The sequence below is a fragment of the Rissa tridactyla genome, chromosome 2 (assembly GCF_028500815.1).
Source record: "Rissa tridactyla isolate bRisTri1 chromosome 2, bRisTri1.patW.cur.20221130, whole genome shotgun sequence".
NCBI classification, from domain to species: domain Eukaryota; kingdom Metazoa; phylum Chordata; class Aves; order Charadriiformes; family Laridae; genus Rissa; species Rissa tridactyla.
Window position 1 is genome coordinate 132657721 of NC_071467.1, and position 16333 is coordinate 132674053.

Sequence of the window (16333 nt, forward strand, 5' to 3'; positions counted from 1 at the left end):
CCAGATGCCACAAGCAGGGATTTAAGAGCAGTGGCTCTCTAAATATTCAGCAGGCGAATAAGCAAGATATCTTAGTTCCTCTTACACCGCCTCCTCTTTCTTCTCATGTCAATAGCAAAGCACTGAAGTACTCTTTCCCTCTGCGCCTAAAAATCTAGTTCCCCTTCTGTTGGGCTGAACATTTTGCTATGAATCAGTGAAAAATCAGAATGAAGTGTACATTCATACAGGCTGGGGATTTGCACTCCCACTTCCCTTATTTTAAACAGTGCTGTCTTTTTAAATGTCAAAAAATTTAAATTTTAAGCATTTTAAGGAGAACGAGTTGTTTTGACAAGAGGAGGGTAGTTTATTGTATAGTAAATGTGAAACTGGTAAATGGTATACAACTTCTCAATGCCCTGCAGTATTGTTCACCTTTACTCTTAATTTATTACTATTACAGATGGTTTTGGTTCATGTTCAGGGAAATATTGCTGTAGAGAGTTAAAGTACTTTTAGTTGAGGATCGCTTGTGGAGCTGCTTACGGAGTAGCAGTGAAACAGGACTGGGGACACTTATCTGAATACTTGCAGTGCCTGTTTCAGAGGATAAGAAGTTGCATCGAAATGGAGCATCCAGTTTTCCAGAAAATAACGGGTTGGGTTTTGTTTTGTGTTTTCTTTTGTTTGTTTGTTCTTGGTTTGTTTGTTTGGTTTGATTTTTTTTTTAAACAAAGTGTATCAGTCTAGCACCTGGTGTTACCGAACTGCTCAGATGCTTGCACAAGGGTGACTTTTGCAAACGACTGCTCTAATGACTTTTTTAGCTGCTAAAGTCTGATGTCTTGGGCAGAGATGATTATTTAGTTGAATCGAAAACTTGGCTATAAAATATAAGGCAGAGATTTAGGTCTAAACGTTCCTGTAGGGCCACAGGAGCCAGTAAGAATGGAGAAGACTTTTGCTGTGTTGTACTTCATTTCTTGTGCATTTCATAAGTAGGCTTGAAGAATAGAAGATGATTTAACTATGTTCCAGGCAAGCAGTTCTCTTTGAATAAAAGAACAGCAATTCAAAACCTATATCATCCATGTTAGTTGGTAGTCCTTTTTCCTCTATGAATTCCAGTGCTTGTGAGGAATAAGGGTATTTCAGTTTTTAGGTCTGTGCAACAATAGAGTATTAATTACTGCAAAGCAAGTGCAACAGCGTAAACTTGCCTCCTTTGTGATTGCATCTCTTGTTTTCCCTTTGTAAGAAGGGAAAACATATTCTAATTTTATTAATAATGAGCCTGTACAATAAACTCCAGAGTTGGAGAGCTTGCTGGTGACTGAATACATCCTGTAAGGCTGTGAACAGAAAACTCTTCCAACTCTCTTTGTAGAAGGCTCTGAATGCAAGTAGATGGAAGCGGAGATCGCTCTTGAACCACGTTAGGCGTAGCTAACTCATTTAACTATGGCCGATCTCCTTGAATTGTTCCAGTCATCTTACTTGTCATTCAATTGCTCCTTCAAAATTGACACTTAAAAGTAATTTATAGCCTGCAAGCTGTCAGCTAGCACTCAGCATTCAAGCTCTGAATTGTTTTGTTTGGGTATATATAGGTCAAATGGTATTAGCTTAGTGTGTCTCTTGCAATCCTAATTTCTAGTTTAGAAAATTACATTCAAAAGTTTGTGTTTTTTTTGTAAGCATCCTCTTAAACCTTACCTTTCAGATTAGTGCATGGGTTGGCCATAATGCTGATACTTTAAGCTAGACTCAAAAGTATCATAGATCTTGATAAATGCGTGTTTAACAGAATTTCATGATAATATCTCTTTAAACTTTAGGTGTTTTTTTAAGAACTTGGTTTTCAGTGTTTTAAATATGTATACTTTTATTTTTATGACTATGAATGATTAGGTAGCTGCTAGATAATGTGTTTTACCACAGAAATTTTCTACACTCAAAACCCTGGTGATTCCCCTTTGCTCCAGAGTTCATGATTCTGCAGCTTGAAGGCTTTGACAGCACTAAATTGTTGTTGTTTTCAAAGCTCTCATCTCTGCATTAGCACTGTAGAGACCTTTACTGTAGATTTTATTTTAACCTGATTCTGCAGCTCAAAGTAATTCAAATACTTGAAGATGGTTTTCTTGCTCTACCAAGGTCTCTCCTTGCTGTAAGGCGTATATAACCTTTATTTTTGTCTGACCGCAGCCCTGAATTCTTGAGTCCCACTCCAACCTCCTCTACTTCTTTCAGTGCCCAAGCCCCACAGCAGGGACTAGGTAAGGCTGTCCCCTTTCCTCCCCTCTCCCTGTAAATAGCCATACAAAACAGGAGAGGTAGGTTAAGAAAAACTTGTCCAGCTGTTGGAGTGACTTCAGCAATTTCAGATGTAGCTGTTACAACAACTCAAGTAACTGAGCTGCCCCACATGTTACAAGGCTGCTACTGACGCCCTGCCTTCAGGTACAGGAGTCTTGCCATGCCAGCAAAATAGCTAGGGAGGTGAGGTGGGTGACATGCACTGACAGCTCGAGGGAAGGCTTTGTCTGAGAATATCCAGCAACACAGTCTGTGTCTGTAAGCCCCTGTAAAGGCAGATAAAAGTGCCCTTCTTTCAGCAGTCTTAGAGGCCAAATCTCTTAAATGTCTGGTCCGGAGCAGTGTTCTCCCTTAGTAGGACGCACCTTATGGATGACCAGTTTAACAAAAGGAACGGGGAACCCTGTAAATATAACTTGAGTGAAATGCTTCAATCTTTTTATAGTTTTTCCTGGTTATAAAGAGATCTAAGATATTCATGAAGTGGTTGTTAAGGTCTTATCTTTTTCCTGAAAGCTTGTCATCTTGAGTCTCGTGCACAATAGAGGGAATGTCTCAGATGTGATCTCCGAGTTCTAATATACTTTATTTTTATCTACGCTAATCTGTGAACTCAGTCCATTTTACAGGATTTTCCTCTATGATTCCCTCTACTGTTTTTAGATAGTTATAAGCAAGATCCTAGAGGGAAATGCTTAATGTTAAAATATGGGACAATCTTCCCAGGAAAAATTTCCCTGGTATCAAGTACTGACTTGGCTCTGTTTCTACAATGCCCCAGCATATACCTGTACCAGAAAGAGCATTTTTCATAAGCGTGGCCTCTTCATGAAATTATCCTTGTGCTCTTGTCAAGAGATTTCTTGGAACTTGTAATTGTTGATCGGTTCCAAAAGATGATTCAAAAATGGATTTTTGTCTGACAGATTTCTGTCATAGTTGCAGGTTTCCAACTTTACAGAAGGCTTTTTTTTTTTTTAAAGAACAAACTAGTATTATGCTGAAACTAAAAATATCAGATTAGCACCAGCCATGTAAAGCAGTAATGAAGTGTCATCAAGACTTTTTAATAGCTACAGAAAATAGCTTTCAGAAGTGCCTTTTTCACACACATATGTCCACACACACCGAAAAAGAGAGCAAAGTGTATAGGAGAAATACAATTCTCCCTGATAAATCTTCCAATTAAAAAGAACACATTTTCTGTAATGACAGGGAGTTAACAAAATTGGGAGGACTGAAAGGTTGAGGGGGAAAGGAAAAATGTAACCGTTTCCTTTCTGGTTTTCATGTCACTGAGCAGGACATTGCAACTTGCGCTGTGGGGCTGAGCAGCAGCTTCCTGACAGAGACCAATGCTGGATGCTTCCATGGGAAGGTCTTGAATAAAACACCAATTGTATTTCAATATAGTGCTGTGAGTAAAGCAGAAAATTCATCCTTTATCCCAGTGTATTTCCCAAACATTCTTTTAAAATTTGCTGGCTCCCTTGCTTTTGTGTAGTCTCTCATTTAATCAAAGTTGGGCAAGGGATGCTCATTGGATAGTAATGCTCTTATAGCTTTTTTTCCTCCTCTTCTTCCCTTTGGCAAACTACAAATGAGATCGTAGAAGTAGTGGAGAGTGTTTCCACTTAAACTGGCCGCCTCGATGCGAGAGGAGGCAGATGAACACGAGCTAGTGTTGCTGCTGCTTCCCACTACGTTTCACAACACCCATCTGCCAGCCCGGCATGTGATCCGTCCCTCATGCTGAGCCACAGAAATGTCCTGGTAGCCCGTCTGCCTGGGGAGGAGGAGGAGGAGAAGGGGGCCCCAGCAGTGTCCACAAGGAGATCCTGGGAAATGGGGATTAGCTGCGTAAAACGACAGTTGCTGCCTTTAAGGACTGATCTGCATGATGGTGCTTTTTAATTTTCTGGAAATTAGGACGGGTACTGAATCAGGAGTGTTTGCATTAGTGCTAACCCGGTTTGTAATTTCCGACACTATCTGAAACTGCTCTTGAAGTCACACCTCTAATGTGAGGAGAGGGGAGATTAATAGAGTATTGTAGCAGATATTGTGTGGTGCTTAATTGCATTCAGATAATGTTGCATAAATACTTATTTCTCTGTGTTTTCAAACTTGTTTTCATTTAATTTAGATGAAGGGTGAATAGAAGCTGCCAATTTGGCCATCTCTACATGATTCGTTATTTCATAATACCTGTATCATATTCCCTCTCGTTCCTTTCCAAACTGAATTATCCCGCTCTCTTTAATCTCTTTGTGAAGGAGGCCACCCATGCATCTAATAAGGGTTTTTTTTTGCCTTTCTCTAAACATTTCTTGTTGGAGATCATTTAATGCCATTTGTCAGCCTTGATACTATTTATTTTTTTTTTTGCATCCCATACATCCTTAGTGTAATGCACACTAATCTTTCCTCCCCATCACACATTTAAGATGACTATTTCCAGCTTAGGGTGTAATGTGGGAATATGAAAACACAGAAGAACTCTTTGCTTGTGCATTCAGTACATTTGCAGCCCCAAAACTTCTTTCGCCACTTCTTCTATTTTCAGCGCTTCATTAGAATACTCTCTCCTTGAATTTTTCCATTGTATGAATTTTTATTTTAAAAAAGGAGGGAAGGGGAGTTCTGATGCTGATCTTCATCTGTAATGGTTTACCATTGTTGGATTCCTCTAAATTTTTTCTTTAGACGCTAACCTTTTTCTATCTGTAAATTATGCTAGTTATACTTTATGTGATTTTTGACTTAGCAGATTTAAGACATGTTCTTTTAAATGTTGTTCTTAAATACTAGTGTGGTTTTAAAGCATTTGGTCCTCTGTCTTTCCATTACCTTTTGATTTTATATACATAGGGTTGTGTGTATATATAAAGATTTAAATGATCCAGTAGGATTATCTGGAATTACTTATAAACACATGTGGTATGTAGAGTTGGTTACAATGGTTGTAGTCATGGTTGCATATGATGTTCTACCTGAGAACTATTTTCTGCTTATATCTTTCGCTTAATTCGGAACGCTGAAGTTGAAGTATTCCACATGATCTCTTACCTCATTTTTTTTATTTTTTATTTTAAATCAAGCATTTCAAATGTTCCATAATGAGAGCAAGGTAAATAGGTTTCCTAGCATTTGCTCTTAGCACTGTAGGGAGGGACATTGGCTTGGGCCGGGGGGTGGCTCTGCTGTCAACTAACAAGTCCAGTGTGTGCAGTGAAGATGACTTGTCTGTAAGGGTTGTCCCACCACACGCTCTCCTTGGCAGCGAGCAGGAAGACAAACCCCTTTGATTAGGGGAATCGAACGCTGCCATGGCAAATTGAATCCTGCAGGTTCTTGTCTCTGATGCTGGGCAAACTATTTAAGCAGAAGTTGCCATTAGCTGCTAACAGTGTGCATTGTCTTGTCTTCGCTTTGTCTCATGTGACGAGCCTCACGTTTCTCTTGCAGAAGTGTCGTGTTCTCCTTGCTACCGAAAGTGGCTTTGAAGCTGCGCTTTGAACACGCAGACGTGCTGAGTGCTGTGGAAAATCAAGCCCTTGGTGTCAAAATTGGTCACTCAATTAGTAGTTCCTTTTGACAATTTTGGCTTTGTTCTCTGTGGTTCAGCTTTAGATTCTTAAAACCCTGGTAATGCCACCTAAACAGAATTGTATTATAGGGTAAACTTATTAATAGTTTTGAACATTTGGATATAACTGTAAGTTCCCAGGAGAAGAATTCACTCCAGGGTTTGTATGGGATGTGGTAAATAAGCCAGAGTTATTGTTTTCAAGCGCTGCCTTTCTGGTGTGTGCAAACAATGACTTCAGCAGCTTCCAGACTTATTTTTCTGATTCTTCCAGGCTATGGTCATGGTTTCATGAGACAGTAAACTGGGTATTGGAGGGCCTACAAGATGAAAAACACCATCACCACATGTTGCAATGTGTTGAGCCATTGCGAACTGGTGTTGCCTATTCAAATGCCTTCATAAGGCTTTGGAGGAGGAACAGCTTTGTCCCGGCAGACCGCGTGCTGGTTTGGGTACTCCATGCTGCTCTCCCTTTACGAGGGACCAATGTGCTCTGACCTTTTTGGTAAAAATGGGTGAAGTTGCTGTGCTTGGGATCTGGCTGTTGGCAGTGTTCCGGACAGGCTGCCTGGGCTGCGAGGTGCTGGGAGACCTGGTGACAAGCTCACCCATCCACCACAGCCTCCATACAGGGGATGCAACATTATCCAATTATATCTTTCAAAAATGACTGCTTCCTCAGGGATCTACTTAAGGGCTTCTTCATATTTAATTTTCCTTGTAAAGCCACGCTAGCCAGGCCTCGTGTTGGAGGTGTGTGTTTTAGCAGCAAAAAGATTAAGCCAAACTGAAGGAAGGAACTTTGAAGACCCTTTTTGCCATTGTCAGTTGTTGTTCTTGCAGCCCCACCAGCTGCCAATGGTGGCTCTGCTGAGGTCCTGTTTCACACATCAAAGTCACAAAATGACAGCTCTGCTCACACTGCCCTGCAAATTTTAGCACGCCAGGGACCTGGTGGGGGTTGCTTCAGGCTAGTTGTGCTACATTAATGTAATTAATCAAAAATTGCAGTTTTTTGAAGACTTAAATATACCAGCAGAGTACTCGAAGTGTGCAGGCGGCATTAGTGGTTCAGCCAGGCTTGATATCTGGAGTGACATCAGCATTGCTCTGCACCTCTGCCGCCTTCTTTTCTTACCTGGCTCTTTTGTTCTCTTTCACCCCACCTCTCGTCTTTTAAATCAAAAAGCCACTTTCAACAACTTCTCTTTCCTCATATTGTTGCCTTACTCTTTGTGTGGGTTGGTTTGTTTGTTCCCCCCCCTCCCCCCCCTTTCTTTTTCTGTTAAATCACCCGGAACACTCAAGTCTTGGCAGACAAAAATTTCCACGTGGTCTTTTACTGAATGACCCTAATCCTCCTGTCTCTTTTTCTGCCTCTGCTATCTGTGATTTCAGTTGTGTTGTCTAATTTGAGCTCCCAATCAACATGCCAGGTGTCACGGAGGCAAGGCGACACAACCACTTGCTCTACACGAGTGGAGAAAAGAACCTCGGGTTCTACAGCACCGCTGTGGAGTTCCTATCGATAAGCATGTGTGTGAGACAGAAACAAGACGGATAACTGTGCTTATGGACCAGATGTCTGGAGACTAATTTGTTTATGGCATAGGGTAGAAATCCTACAGCACCGTAAGAAGAGGTGTATGAAATAGCCTGTTCTGAAAGTGCAGAAAACAACTGCTCTGGTTTGTTCAAAGGTGCTACTTCTAAACCTGTGAAATCTGCATGAGAACTGGGATATTTTAATGTGTGCTTCGAGCTCTCGGCTCTACTGAAGAGTAATGTTTCCTTGTTTCTTTTTTCCTTGTATAGCAGCCCTTGATTTGCGGGGCTTGGTGTAGGGTAATGCTGTTTATAATGAAGTCAGAATTGGCTTTTAGAGCCTGATGAATGAAAGTCCACAGTATAAGACTGCAGCTTTTTGTGAGAGAGACATCTGTGCTATAACAAGAGCAGGAGACCCAATTTAGACAACTGCTAGAAGGAGAGCTCAAGAAAAGGAAATACTTTTTTCTAGCTTAGATTAAATATTTGTACAAATAAACTTTTCTTTTCAGCTGTTCATCAGAATTGCTGCTGCACCACCAGCTTGGCTTTGAATTTTGTTCTGATTGCCCAACAAGGCTGTACACGAAGAATGTTACGGAAGAGCAGCTTAAACAAAACATGTTTGTTTTGCAGCAGAACTAGAGGCTTTGGGCTAGAGAGAGGAAAAATAATTTGGGGAGAGGGAAAAGACAGGGAGAAGAGAAATATGAACAAATGAAGGATGTGAATAGAAACTGGCTATTGCAGTAAATACATATGAAGCAAGAAACGCATGCAGGAGTTGAGTTCTGTGTTTTGAAAGTGAGTTACAATAGAGGATCTGGCTTTGAATACAGTTGCAATGGCTTCTCCCAACTGGATCAGCGGGTTCAGTTAAAAGCGTTCTCACCCATGAAGGCTGCTCCTCACACACACGTGTGTACCCCAACCGCTGCTGAAACTTTTTTACTAGTGCATTTTAAATTCAATCTGGTGAAAAGGCTACCCCTGCAGTGTTGGTCACACTTAAAACCTTGCTGCATGAGGCTGTCGGTGATGAAAATGCGTCTACTGAGGACAGTGCTGTGGAGAGCAAGTGTCTTTGACCCAAGAGGATTGTTTCTTGTTTGGTTTAAAGAGCGCTCCAATCCTTTGAGGAAACTTCTCATAAATCTGTTTGGTAAAGCAACCCTTTTAAGAACAGGAGAACTCAAATCACTTGGATTAAAGCCCAGATGGACACCGTCTCTGACTGAGACGGCTCAGAAGAGGATTAAGGAGCAGCATAAGTGGGGAACTCCTGGTGACAAGGAGTGGGATGCTGAGCACACCGTCCTGGGCTATTCCTCAGTATTAACAGCAAAGGAGCCTTTTGGTTCTTAGGCTTCTTGGAACAGATGCAAGGCTAGTGTGTTGAGAGGTTTTTGATGGCTAATCAGAAACACGCTGGAAGTAGGAGCTTTTGGAGAGAACATATAATGATGTACTTGTTTTCTGTGCTAGTTACTGCCACAGTCACCGTTTTCTGGAACGTTATTCCTCACCAGGAAGAAAATAAACTATATACCATCTAATTTTTAGAATCAATACAACTGTGGGTATTTTAATGTTTTTACTGGAATATTCTGACTGATTTTCCTAAAAGTCTCATTGTTTCTTACCCCTTTTTCATCTTCTGTTTGACCAGAATAAAACAAATTATGCCAAATAAAACTACTTTATTTGTATTTATTTTACCCCTTGTCATGTGTTTTTGCCTGTTCCTCCCTAGCTTTCTATCAAATGACAAACTAATTGTGACTTTCAAATAGTTGTGAGGATGGTGTTGTGAGTGGTTCCTCTGGAACTGGTCTCTGGGAAAACTGTCAAAGTAACTGTGGAACAACTCTTGTTGTGCTGGTTGTTCTGCTTAACTTCTCTATGTAGACAAACCCTCACTAAGTAAGAGAATAGCATTTTTATGTATGACCCTAAGTATATTGGGAGGGGAAAAAACACCAACTAAACAGTGGCAAAGTTGCATATATGTTCTTAGAATACATGGGAAGATTTTATTCCAGATTTGCTCTTCTCTAATTGTCTCTGCCTCTGCTTTAGCCCACTCTGAGAACCGGTGACTTGGAGGTTTATTTTCAAAGTTTGTGACTTGCAGTGCAATGTGACTTCTTGGAGTTATGTTCTGTATTTTCACATTCATGAGGTTTAAAACACAGATTTTCTGATGTGAGAAAGAAAACAAGTAACGTGTGCTTGTTCTTCCCAAAATAGCTAACATTCTTCCTTATTGGAGTGGATGTCTCGAATGCTCTATGTTCTGATAAAAATATTACGAATTTTAGTGATTTTTTTTTTTACAAGCTTTTTTGTTTTGTTAATCTGTATTGAGATTGAAATCTGTCATTTCTTTTACCTCTCGATAGGTGCTGGATAGTTTGTTAGCTCAGTATGGAACAGTGGAGAACTGTGAGCAAGGTATGGCTCTGCTCTCACATTGCTTTTAAATTTGTAGTGGGAAGTGAGTGCACACTGAACTTAACCTCTTTTCATTGCATTTTCCTCTCTAGTGAACACTGACACGGAGACTGCAGTTGTAAATGTAACATACGGCAATAAGGACCAGGCTAGACAGTAAGTATTTTATTTACTTGTTACTGTTGTCTAACTTGAATTTTGGAATTCACATTGTTGTAATTTTTATATGTAACTTGGCTTCCGATAAATTTAATCGATGAAATGATCATGAAGGATGAACTTTTAAGAATGTCTCTTGGTCTTCCCCTTGCCAAATCTTGTGTGCTTTGCCTTGACTTGCTATTTTTTTCATCAACTTTTCTGCACTTTGATTAAAAATAAATTAGGAATTTTGAAAGTTGAAAATTTGGGTGAAAATATTTGACTGGGGAGAACAGAAAGTTAGTGATTTGCCAATGTCAGAGGACGGGAGTTATTGCTTGATAAATTTTTTTGGCCATGTATTAAAAAAGCTTTGTCGTGCCCTCTTACGGTGTTGGTTGTTCTGTGTCTTCTGGTTAGCGGCTACATTCATCTCCTATTTGTTTCTGTTATTTTGCTATGACTTTACCTTAAATTATTTTCTTTTAATTAGAAAATTTAATGCGGCTTCCGAACACACAAAAGGTTGTAATCTGAAAACCTAAAAAAGTTTATTTGGGCTTTTTGAATTTTAGGCCACATATTTTATGCTTGCTTATACCTTCAGGAATTGATAACTCTTAATCTGGATATTAAAAATTAAAAATATAATGCTTTACTTTCTTAATCAATGGTTGTATATCCTTTTCCTTTAAATTTTCCTTTAAGCAACTATATTATACTGTAGGTTTAATTTTGTTTTTCCACCACAGGTAGAAAAAGGTCTTGTGTTTTCCTTAATTTTTTTATCTGGTGACATAAACATATTTTTCCCCTCTTTCTAGCCGTTGCAGGTTAGACAAAACCAAACCCATGGAATAGTCTACAATGATCTTTTTATTTTAACTTTGAAATTTCTGCCACCTTGTGGCTAACTAAAATAAGCAGCTAAGATGTAGAGTATGCTTATGGTATGCATTAATTCAAAATTACAAATGAAATAATATTTGTACATATAATTAAGTAATTATGACTTCTGTGTAACTTGAATGCAACACATGTATTTAATCTTTTAAAGTGTTAGGTTACTTGTTAGTGTATTCTAAACAAATGTGATGGGAAACTTGTGTCAGTGGTGTCTTCTCTGTACAAAGGGGCTGAAGGAAACAATGTTTTTCTTGAATTCACTTGAATTCATATTAACTTTTCTCAAAACCTGAATCATTCAACAAGTTGTTCTTCAGGCTCTTATGTTGCTTTTAATTCCGTTGCACAGTAATTAAGAAAAATGTTGAATTTCTAGTTCTGAAGAAACCTATGGTGCAATGTTAAAAATGAATGCTACATGTGCCAGTTCCTTCTTTGAAAATGTAGGAAGGAAGTACCTAAAATACCATGGAAAGAAGCATGATGCATATTTTTGAGCTGTCTGTGATGTGGGTTCCTGGACTTGTGCACTCCCTTCTAAAGTTGAAAACAACAGCATACAGTTTCTTCCCCCTGTATTTCTCTCCTCAAATTGTACTTGTTAAATTTTCAGGTCAATTCTGAGGAAATAGTGAGATAAGCCAAGTAAGTCAGTGAAGAAGCATCCAAGATAAAAATATTGTTTTGCATGAGAAATCAGATGACAATAACTGAAAACATTTTGAGTTTGAAGCAGGTGAATTAGCGTTCTCTATGGATGTTGGAGGAGGACCTGAAATGATGCAGGTTGAATATAGAGCTTGGTTGCCTTGAAACAGGTAGAGCAATTGGAGGAACCTTGATTTGCTTTTGTGAATGGTTTCACTATGGACACAGGGTTTTCTAGAGAGATGAGTCCATTTTCCATACAGAAAACATTAGCTCAGATTGTCTGGGTTCAGGATGCAACCTTGCAATCATTTAGGAAACCCCTAAGAGAAGAAGTGGCTGGATAGAGGTTTTTTTCTAGGGAAAAAACCTGTGAGGAACTGCAACGAAGAATCACTACAGAACCTGTGCATGTGTGGCTTTTGTACGGTGCCTGTGGTGGTGTTTCAGTTGAATGGTTTTCCCAGACATGACCTAGCTTTGCTTCTTGGAACTGGCTGTGGTGGACAGCAATGGCTGTGGAGGGGGAGTGGTGTACGAGTGCTGATAGCTGATAAAAGGCGGTGTTGGTCAGCTGATGCAGTACAGCGGGTAACAAGAACTGACTTTCTTGAAAGCTTCTTAAAGTTCTTGAGAATCAGCAGCTGATAACAAGCTTCGTATTTTGAAACTTAGCTGTTTAGGGTAAATGATGCTCTTAGCCATGACTTTTGGAGCAAGCACTGTGATGTGAAGCTTTCTATGCTGCTGCATACGCTGGGTCCCCAGTTCTAATTGTGTCTTTTCTGCACTTTTTGCAATGCACAGTTAGTAGTGCTGGCTGACAAAACATGCAAAGTTGGCCACTTCCCTGCTGGATAGACTGTATGGCATCAGTGTGCCTGCTGGAGTGTGTACCGGCAATGCTGTGTGGTGAGGGTACTGTAACGCAATCTGGAGATATTTTTGATAAGCAGTTCTAAATGACCGTGGTATGCACTGCTTGGAGGATGTTACTTTTGAACAAAACCTTTGGTTCCACCCAACTGGGAAACTGAGCCGCCTTCTGTCTTGCAAGTCTAATTGTTGCGGCAGAGGTTTTTTTCTCTAGGCTGGTACTGCAGTTGCAGCATACTCAATACTGGGCCGCATCCAAAATTGGAAACTGAAATCAGTGAAGAATGCTGCAGTCCTTCTGAGAAACAAGTCTTGGACAGAGCACACAGCACCCAAAATCTGAGATGTGCACAGTTATTGACTTGTAGTTGGAACCAAGGTCTATTGACCTGTCGTGGTGATGTCTCTTTTTCCTAGCTGGACAGGCACAAGGCTGTCTTGGCAGAAAAAGCAGGATGCTGCTCCTCATCTTTATGTGACCAGAGCAGGGGAGCCAGCATGGCACGTCAGGTACTTGTGGGAAGCTCTGTAGGTTTGTGGAGAGGTGTACAGCAAGCACCGAGCCATGCACAGGCCTGGGCAAACCACCCTTTGCTCTCTGGTACTGTGGGTAGCGAGGAGAAGGCTGGGACTGCCAGGGCATCTCTGTGACCCCGGCCCTCCCCTCCTCCCCTGCAACACACTTGGGAGGAGGGGGGAGTTGTTCTGATTTGGAAACTGCCCCTGCCACTGTCCTTCCCAGAAACTGGAGAGGGCCTTACAAAGCACGTGCACACTGCTGTGGCACATGCAACTACTGAATGTCATGGTGGGATATGGAATATTTGGAAGAGAGGACAAGTGGCAGAGCCTGGAGCCTGTGGTTCAGTTTGGACGACGCAACCAGCTGCACGTAGGTACTGGGGCAGCTTGGGACCCGCTTGACTCTTCTCCCAGTATGGATCCCTGACTGCAACCAGCAGGACATGCTGACCCTGTCCTCGTGATGTGCTGCCACCTAAATTATGGCCCCTATCTTCAAAAGTTACACCACCTCCTCTTTCTCTCCTCAAAATGTTCCAGTGTGTAGGTGTCTAGTGCATGCTACAGGACTTAGCTCTGCCCAGGATTATGGAAGGGAAATTTTGTGCAGAGTTGGCCTTGCATATATGGAATGGGTGTATATTGTTTTAGTATGGGGCTAGGTGTTTATTTTTTATCTTATTTTTTTAGCTGAGGAATGAGCTGTGTGCTGGCTGTGTCTCGTAATTGATGGTGTATTTTAAATGCTGGCTGCAATATGAGGAGCTCAGGATCTGCATCTTTGTAGGTATATATATTACTTTGAGTGTTAAGACAGTAGTGGTCACATTTTAATTAGAATACTTGCAAAAAGGAACATTTTTTTTACCCTTTCAATGAAGCACAAAGCTATGTGTGTTCACACAACATGTATCCTTGATGAATGAATAGGAGTTCACATAACTAATACTTTTACATGCCATCATAGGTCATGGCTAATGTTGCCATAGGAACGATAATACTGAAAATTCAGTGGTGTATGATTATAAGCTTAGATTTATTTTTTTGCTTTATTTTTATTTTCAGAAATACTAATGAAAACTATATTTTTATCTAATGCAAAAAAAATCATTATGCCAAAGACAAATTACCATGTATATCTGTCTTCTCATTATGCAAATGTATCTGTTCAGGGAGGAAAAAAGAAAGGTGGTGTACGTACAAGCTGCATGTGGGAGTGAAATATATTCTCTATCTAGTGCTTGGTGTCATCGCGCTATCAATGGGTGAATGATTTCCAGCACAAGACTCGGTGCTTTTACTGTATTCATTTATCTAGGATGTTTAACTTCCACTAGCACCAGAAGGGAGAAGGCTGGGCAAACATCCTCTCACAAGGAGCTCACGAGAGGACAGCGGTGAGATGTCATTTTGATGGGGAAAAACTCAGGTGACTAATTTACAAAACATTTGTTTAAAGATTTCATTTTTATGTAGGGATCCTCTTACTTCTGAGCAGGTGTCACGTGAACATAAGCCAGCCTGCTATACATCTTAGCAGAGCATAGGCAGTAGTTGCTGCAGTCTCTTAATTTGTTTTATAAAAAAATTCTGAACAACACTATGAGATTCCTGTGTACCAGCTATTGCTGGTATATGAAATGGAAACATTTTCCATTTCCACTAAATATTAATTTTTAAAGAAGATTTGGGGGAGGAGGGCACCTCTTAATGAGGAATTTCGCTGAATTTTTCTGTCTTTGTCCTCATTAAGAGACTCTAAGGCTTTTATCCCTTGTGTAAAAGATGGTTTGTGGGTTGTTTCAGTAGGTATCAGTAGTGCCCTCTGACAGAGGTAACCAGTACAGCCTTTCTTAACTTGTGGTTGTGGAAGGAGACCCCAACCATGTTTGGGAAGGCAGAAATCTTTGCGGAAAGGCAGACGTGGTGTTGCTGTGGTTTGGACTTGAGTTTCTGAGGTGGTCAGTCAACGCAAGTGTATGCTTTACAAAAGGAGCTGGATTTAACATGCATTTGGTGGATTGCAACAATGATGGTAGTCTTGACTGAAACAGGTGGCACTAGTGCTGTGAAGAACTAGTCGCTTGCTTTCCTCTGAGGCTCAGGCTTTCCCAGGGAGCCGGGATGGCTCTCCTGATAGCAAGTGCTGTCCCAGATGCTGTTTTACAGGAATTTGTATCCTCTAGAAGACAGTTCTTAATTGCTCACCTCTCCTTCAAAAAGAAACCTCTCTTGGTTTCTTTTTCCTCCACCCCACCCCCCTTAAGCGGTGCCTAGGTGCCTCTAAAATTTTGGTGCTGAAGGACTGCTGAGCCATCACCTTGCCTGATTGCAGCCCTATGTTTTGTGCCAAAAAATTGATAAAAACGAGTTCAGAATAGTTACATAAAGGTGTATGACAGTACTTTAAGAACCTAGTGAAAACTGTCAAATGTTGGAACGTGAATGCCAGGATTAATGGCCAAAGTGACCTTTCAAAAGCTGTGGGCTCGTGTCTTCTGTAAGAAACGTACGAGAACTGTGTATTTGCTGCATCACTGAAAATTAGTTACCTTGGTGTTCCCTTGTGTGTGCCCAAATCAGTGCAGAACATGGGACTACCTACCCAGGAAGTGTCAGTTCCACAAAAGGCTTGGGAGAGCAATGTTTAATTACTGACTCTTCTTCTGACTTCTCACGACTTGAACAAGTCAAATTATAAAACAAGTCAGCCTATAAAATATGGCGAACTCTCTGACTCAGAGGGTGAATTAGTTATTTTAAAGTTTTCTCTATAAGTACCTAGACTAATTTAAACAAGTGATACTACTGTAGTGTCTCTGGTATCCTAGAGAATCTAGTATACAGTGCTACAGATACTGTAGTATCTAACTAGAGAAATGAATTTTAAAGCAGGTTTACCTTCAAATACTTGCTCAAAAACAACCCATCCAATATTTTTTAGTATGTTATTTTTCCATGTCATCACATGGTTTTGGTGGCTAGGGATTGTTCACTGCTGACATAATTGATTTTCCACAATGGCAAACGAACTTTTCTCAGCTTGCTTTGAATTTGAAGTACTTACAGTCATATAGAACCATTTAGCAATTTATAAATTGTTCTTAAGTAGAAGAATTCCAACCTTCTTTCCAGGAAAAGTAGGGTGTATATACAGTAACAACTGGAATATAGATAATGTTTATTGTGGAAACATGATAGGTATGTAGCTTGATTCCAAACAAAAAGCCTAGTCTCTTCCTCCCCTACAGCTTCTAAGGAAGAGTGAGAAGTCTCACGTGTTCGTTTAATGTAAGGTTTTGTATTAGTGCTGGGATTCTGGTCTAAGATGTTTTAAAGCCAGAG

General features: G+C 40.3%; 1 protein-coding gene across 3 annotated transcripts in view; it reads left to right on the forward strand.

Annotated features, from left to right (window-relative positions):
• IGF2BP3 (insulin like growth factor 2 mRNA binding protein 3) overlaps positions 1-16333 on the forward strand; it is a 116598-nt gene that overhangs the window by 61104 nt on the left and 39161 nt on the right. For all 3 annotated transcript variants that reach the window (XM_054190480.1, XM_054190481.1, XM_054190479.1), the window contains 2 exons: positions 9844-9895; positions 9988-10051. In XM_054190480.1, the coding sequence (XP_054046455.1) occupies positions 9844-9895; positions 9988-10051 (116 nt within the window). The remainder of the gene's footprint in view (positions 1-9843; positions 9896-9987; positions 10052-16333) is intronic.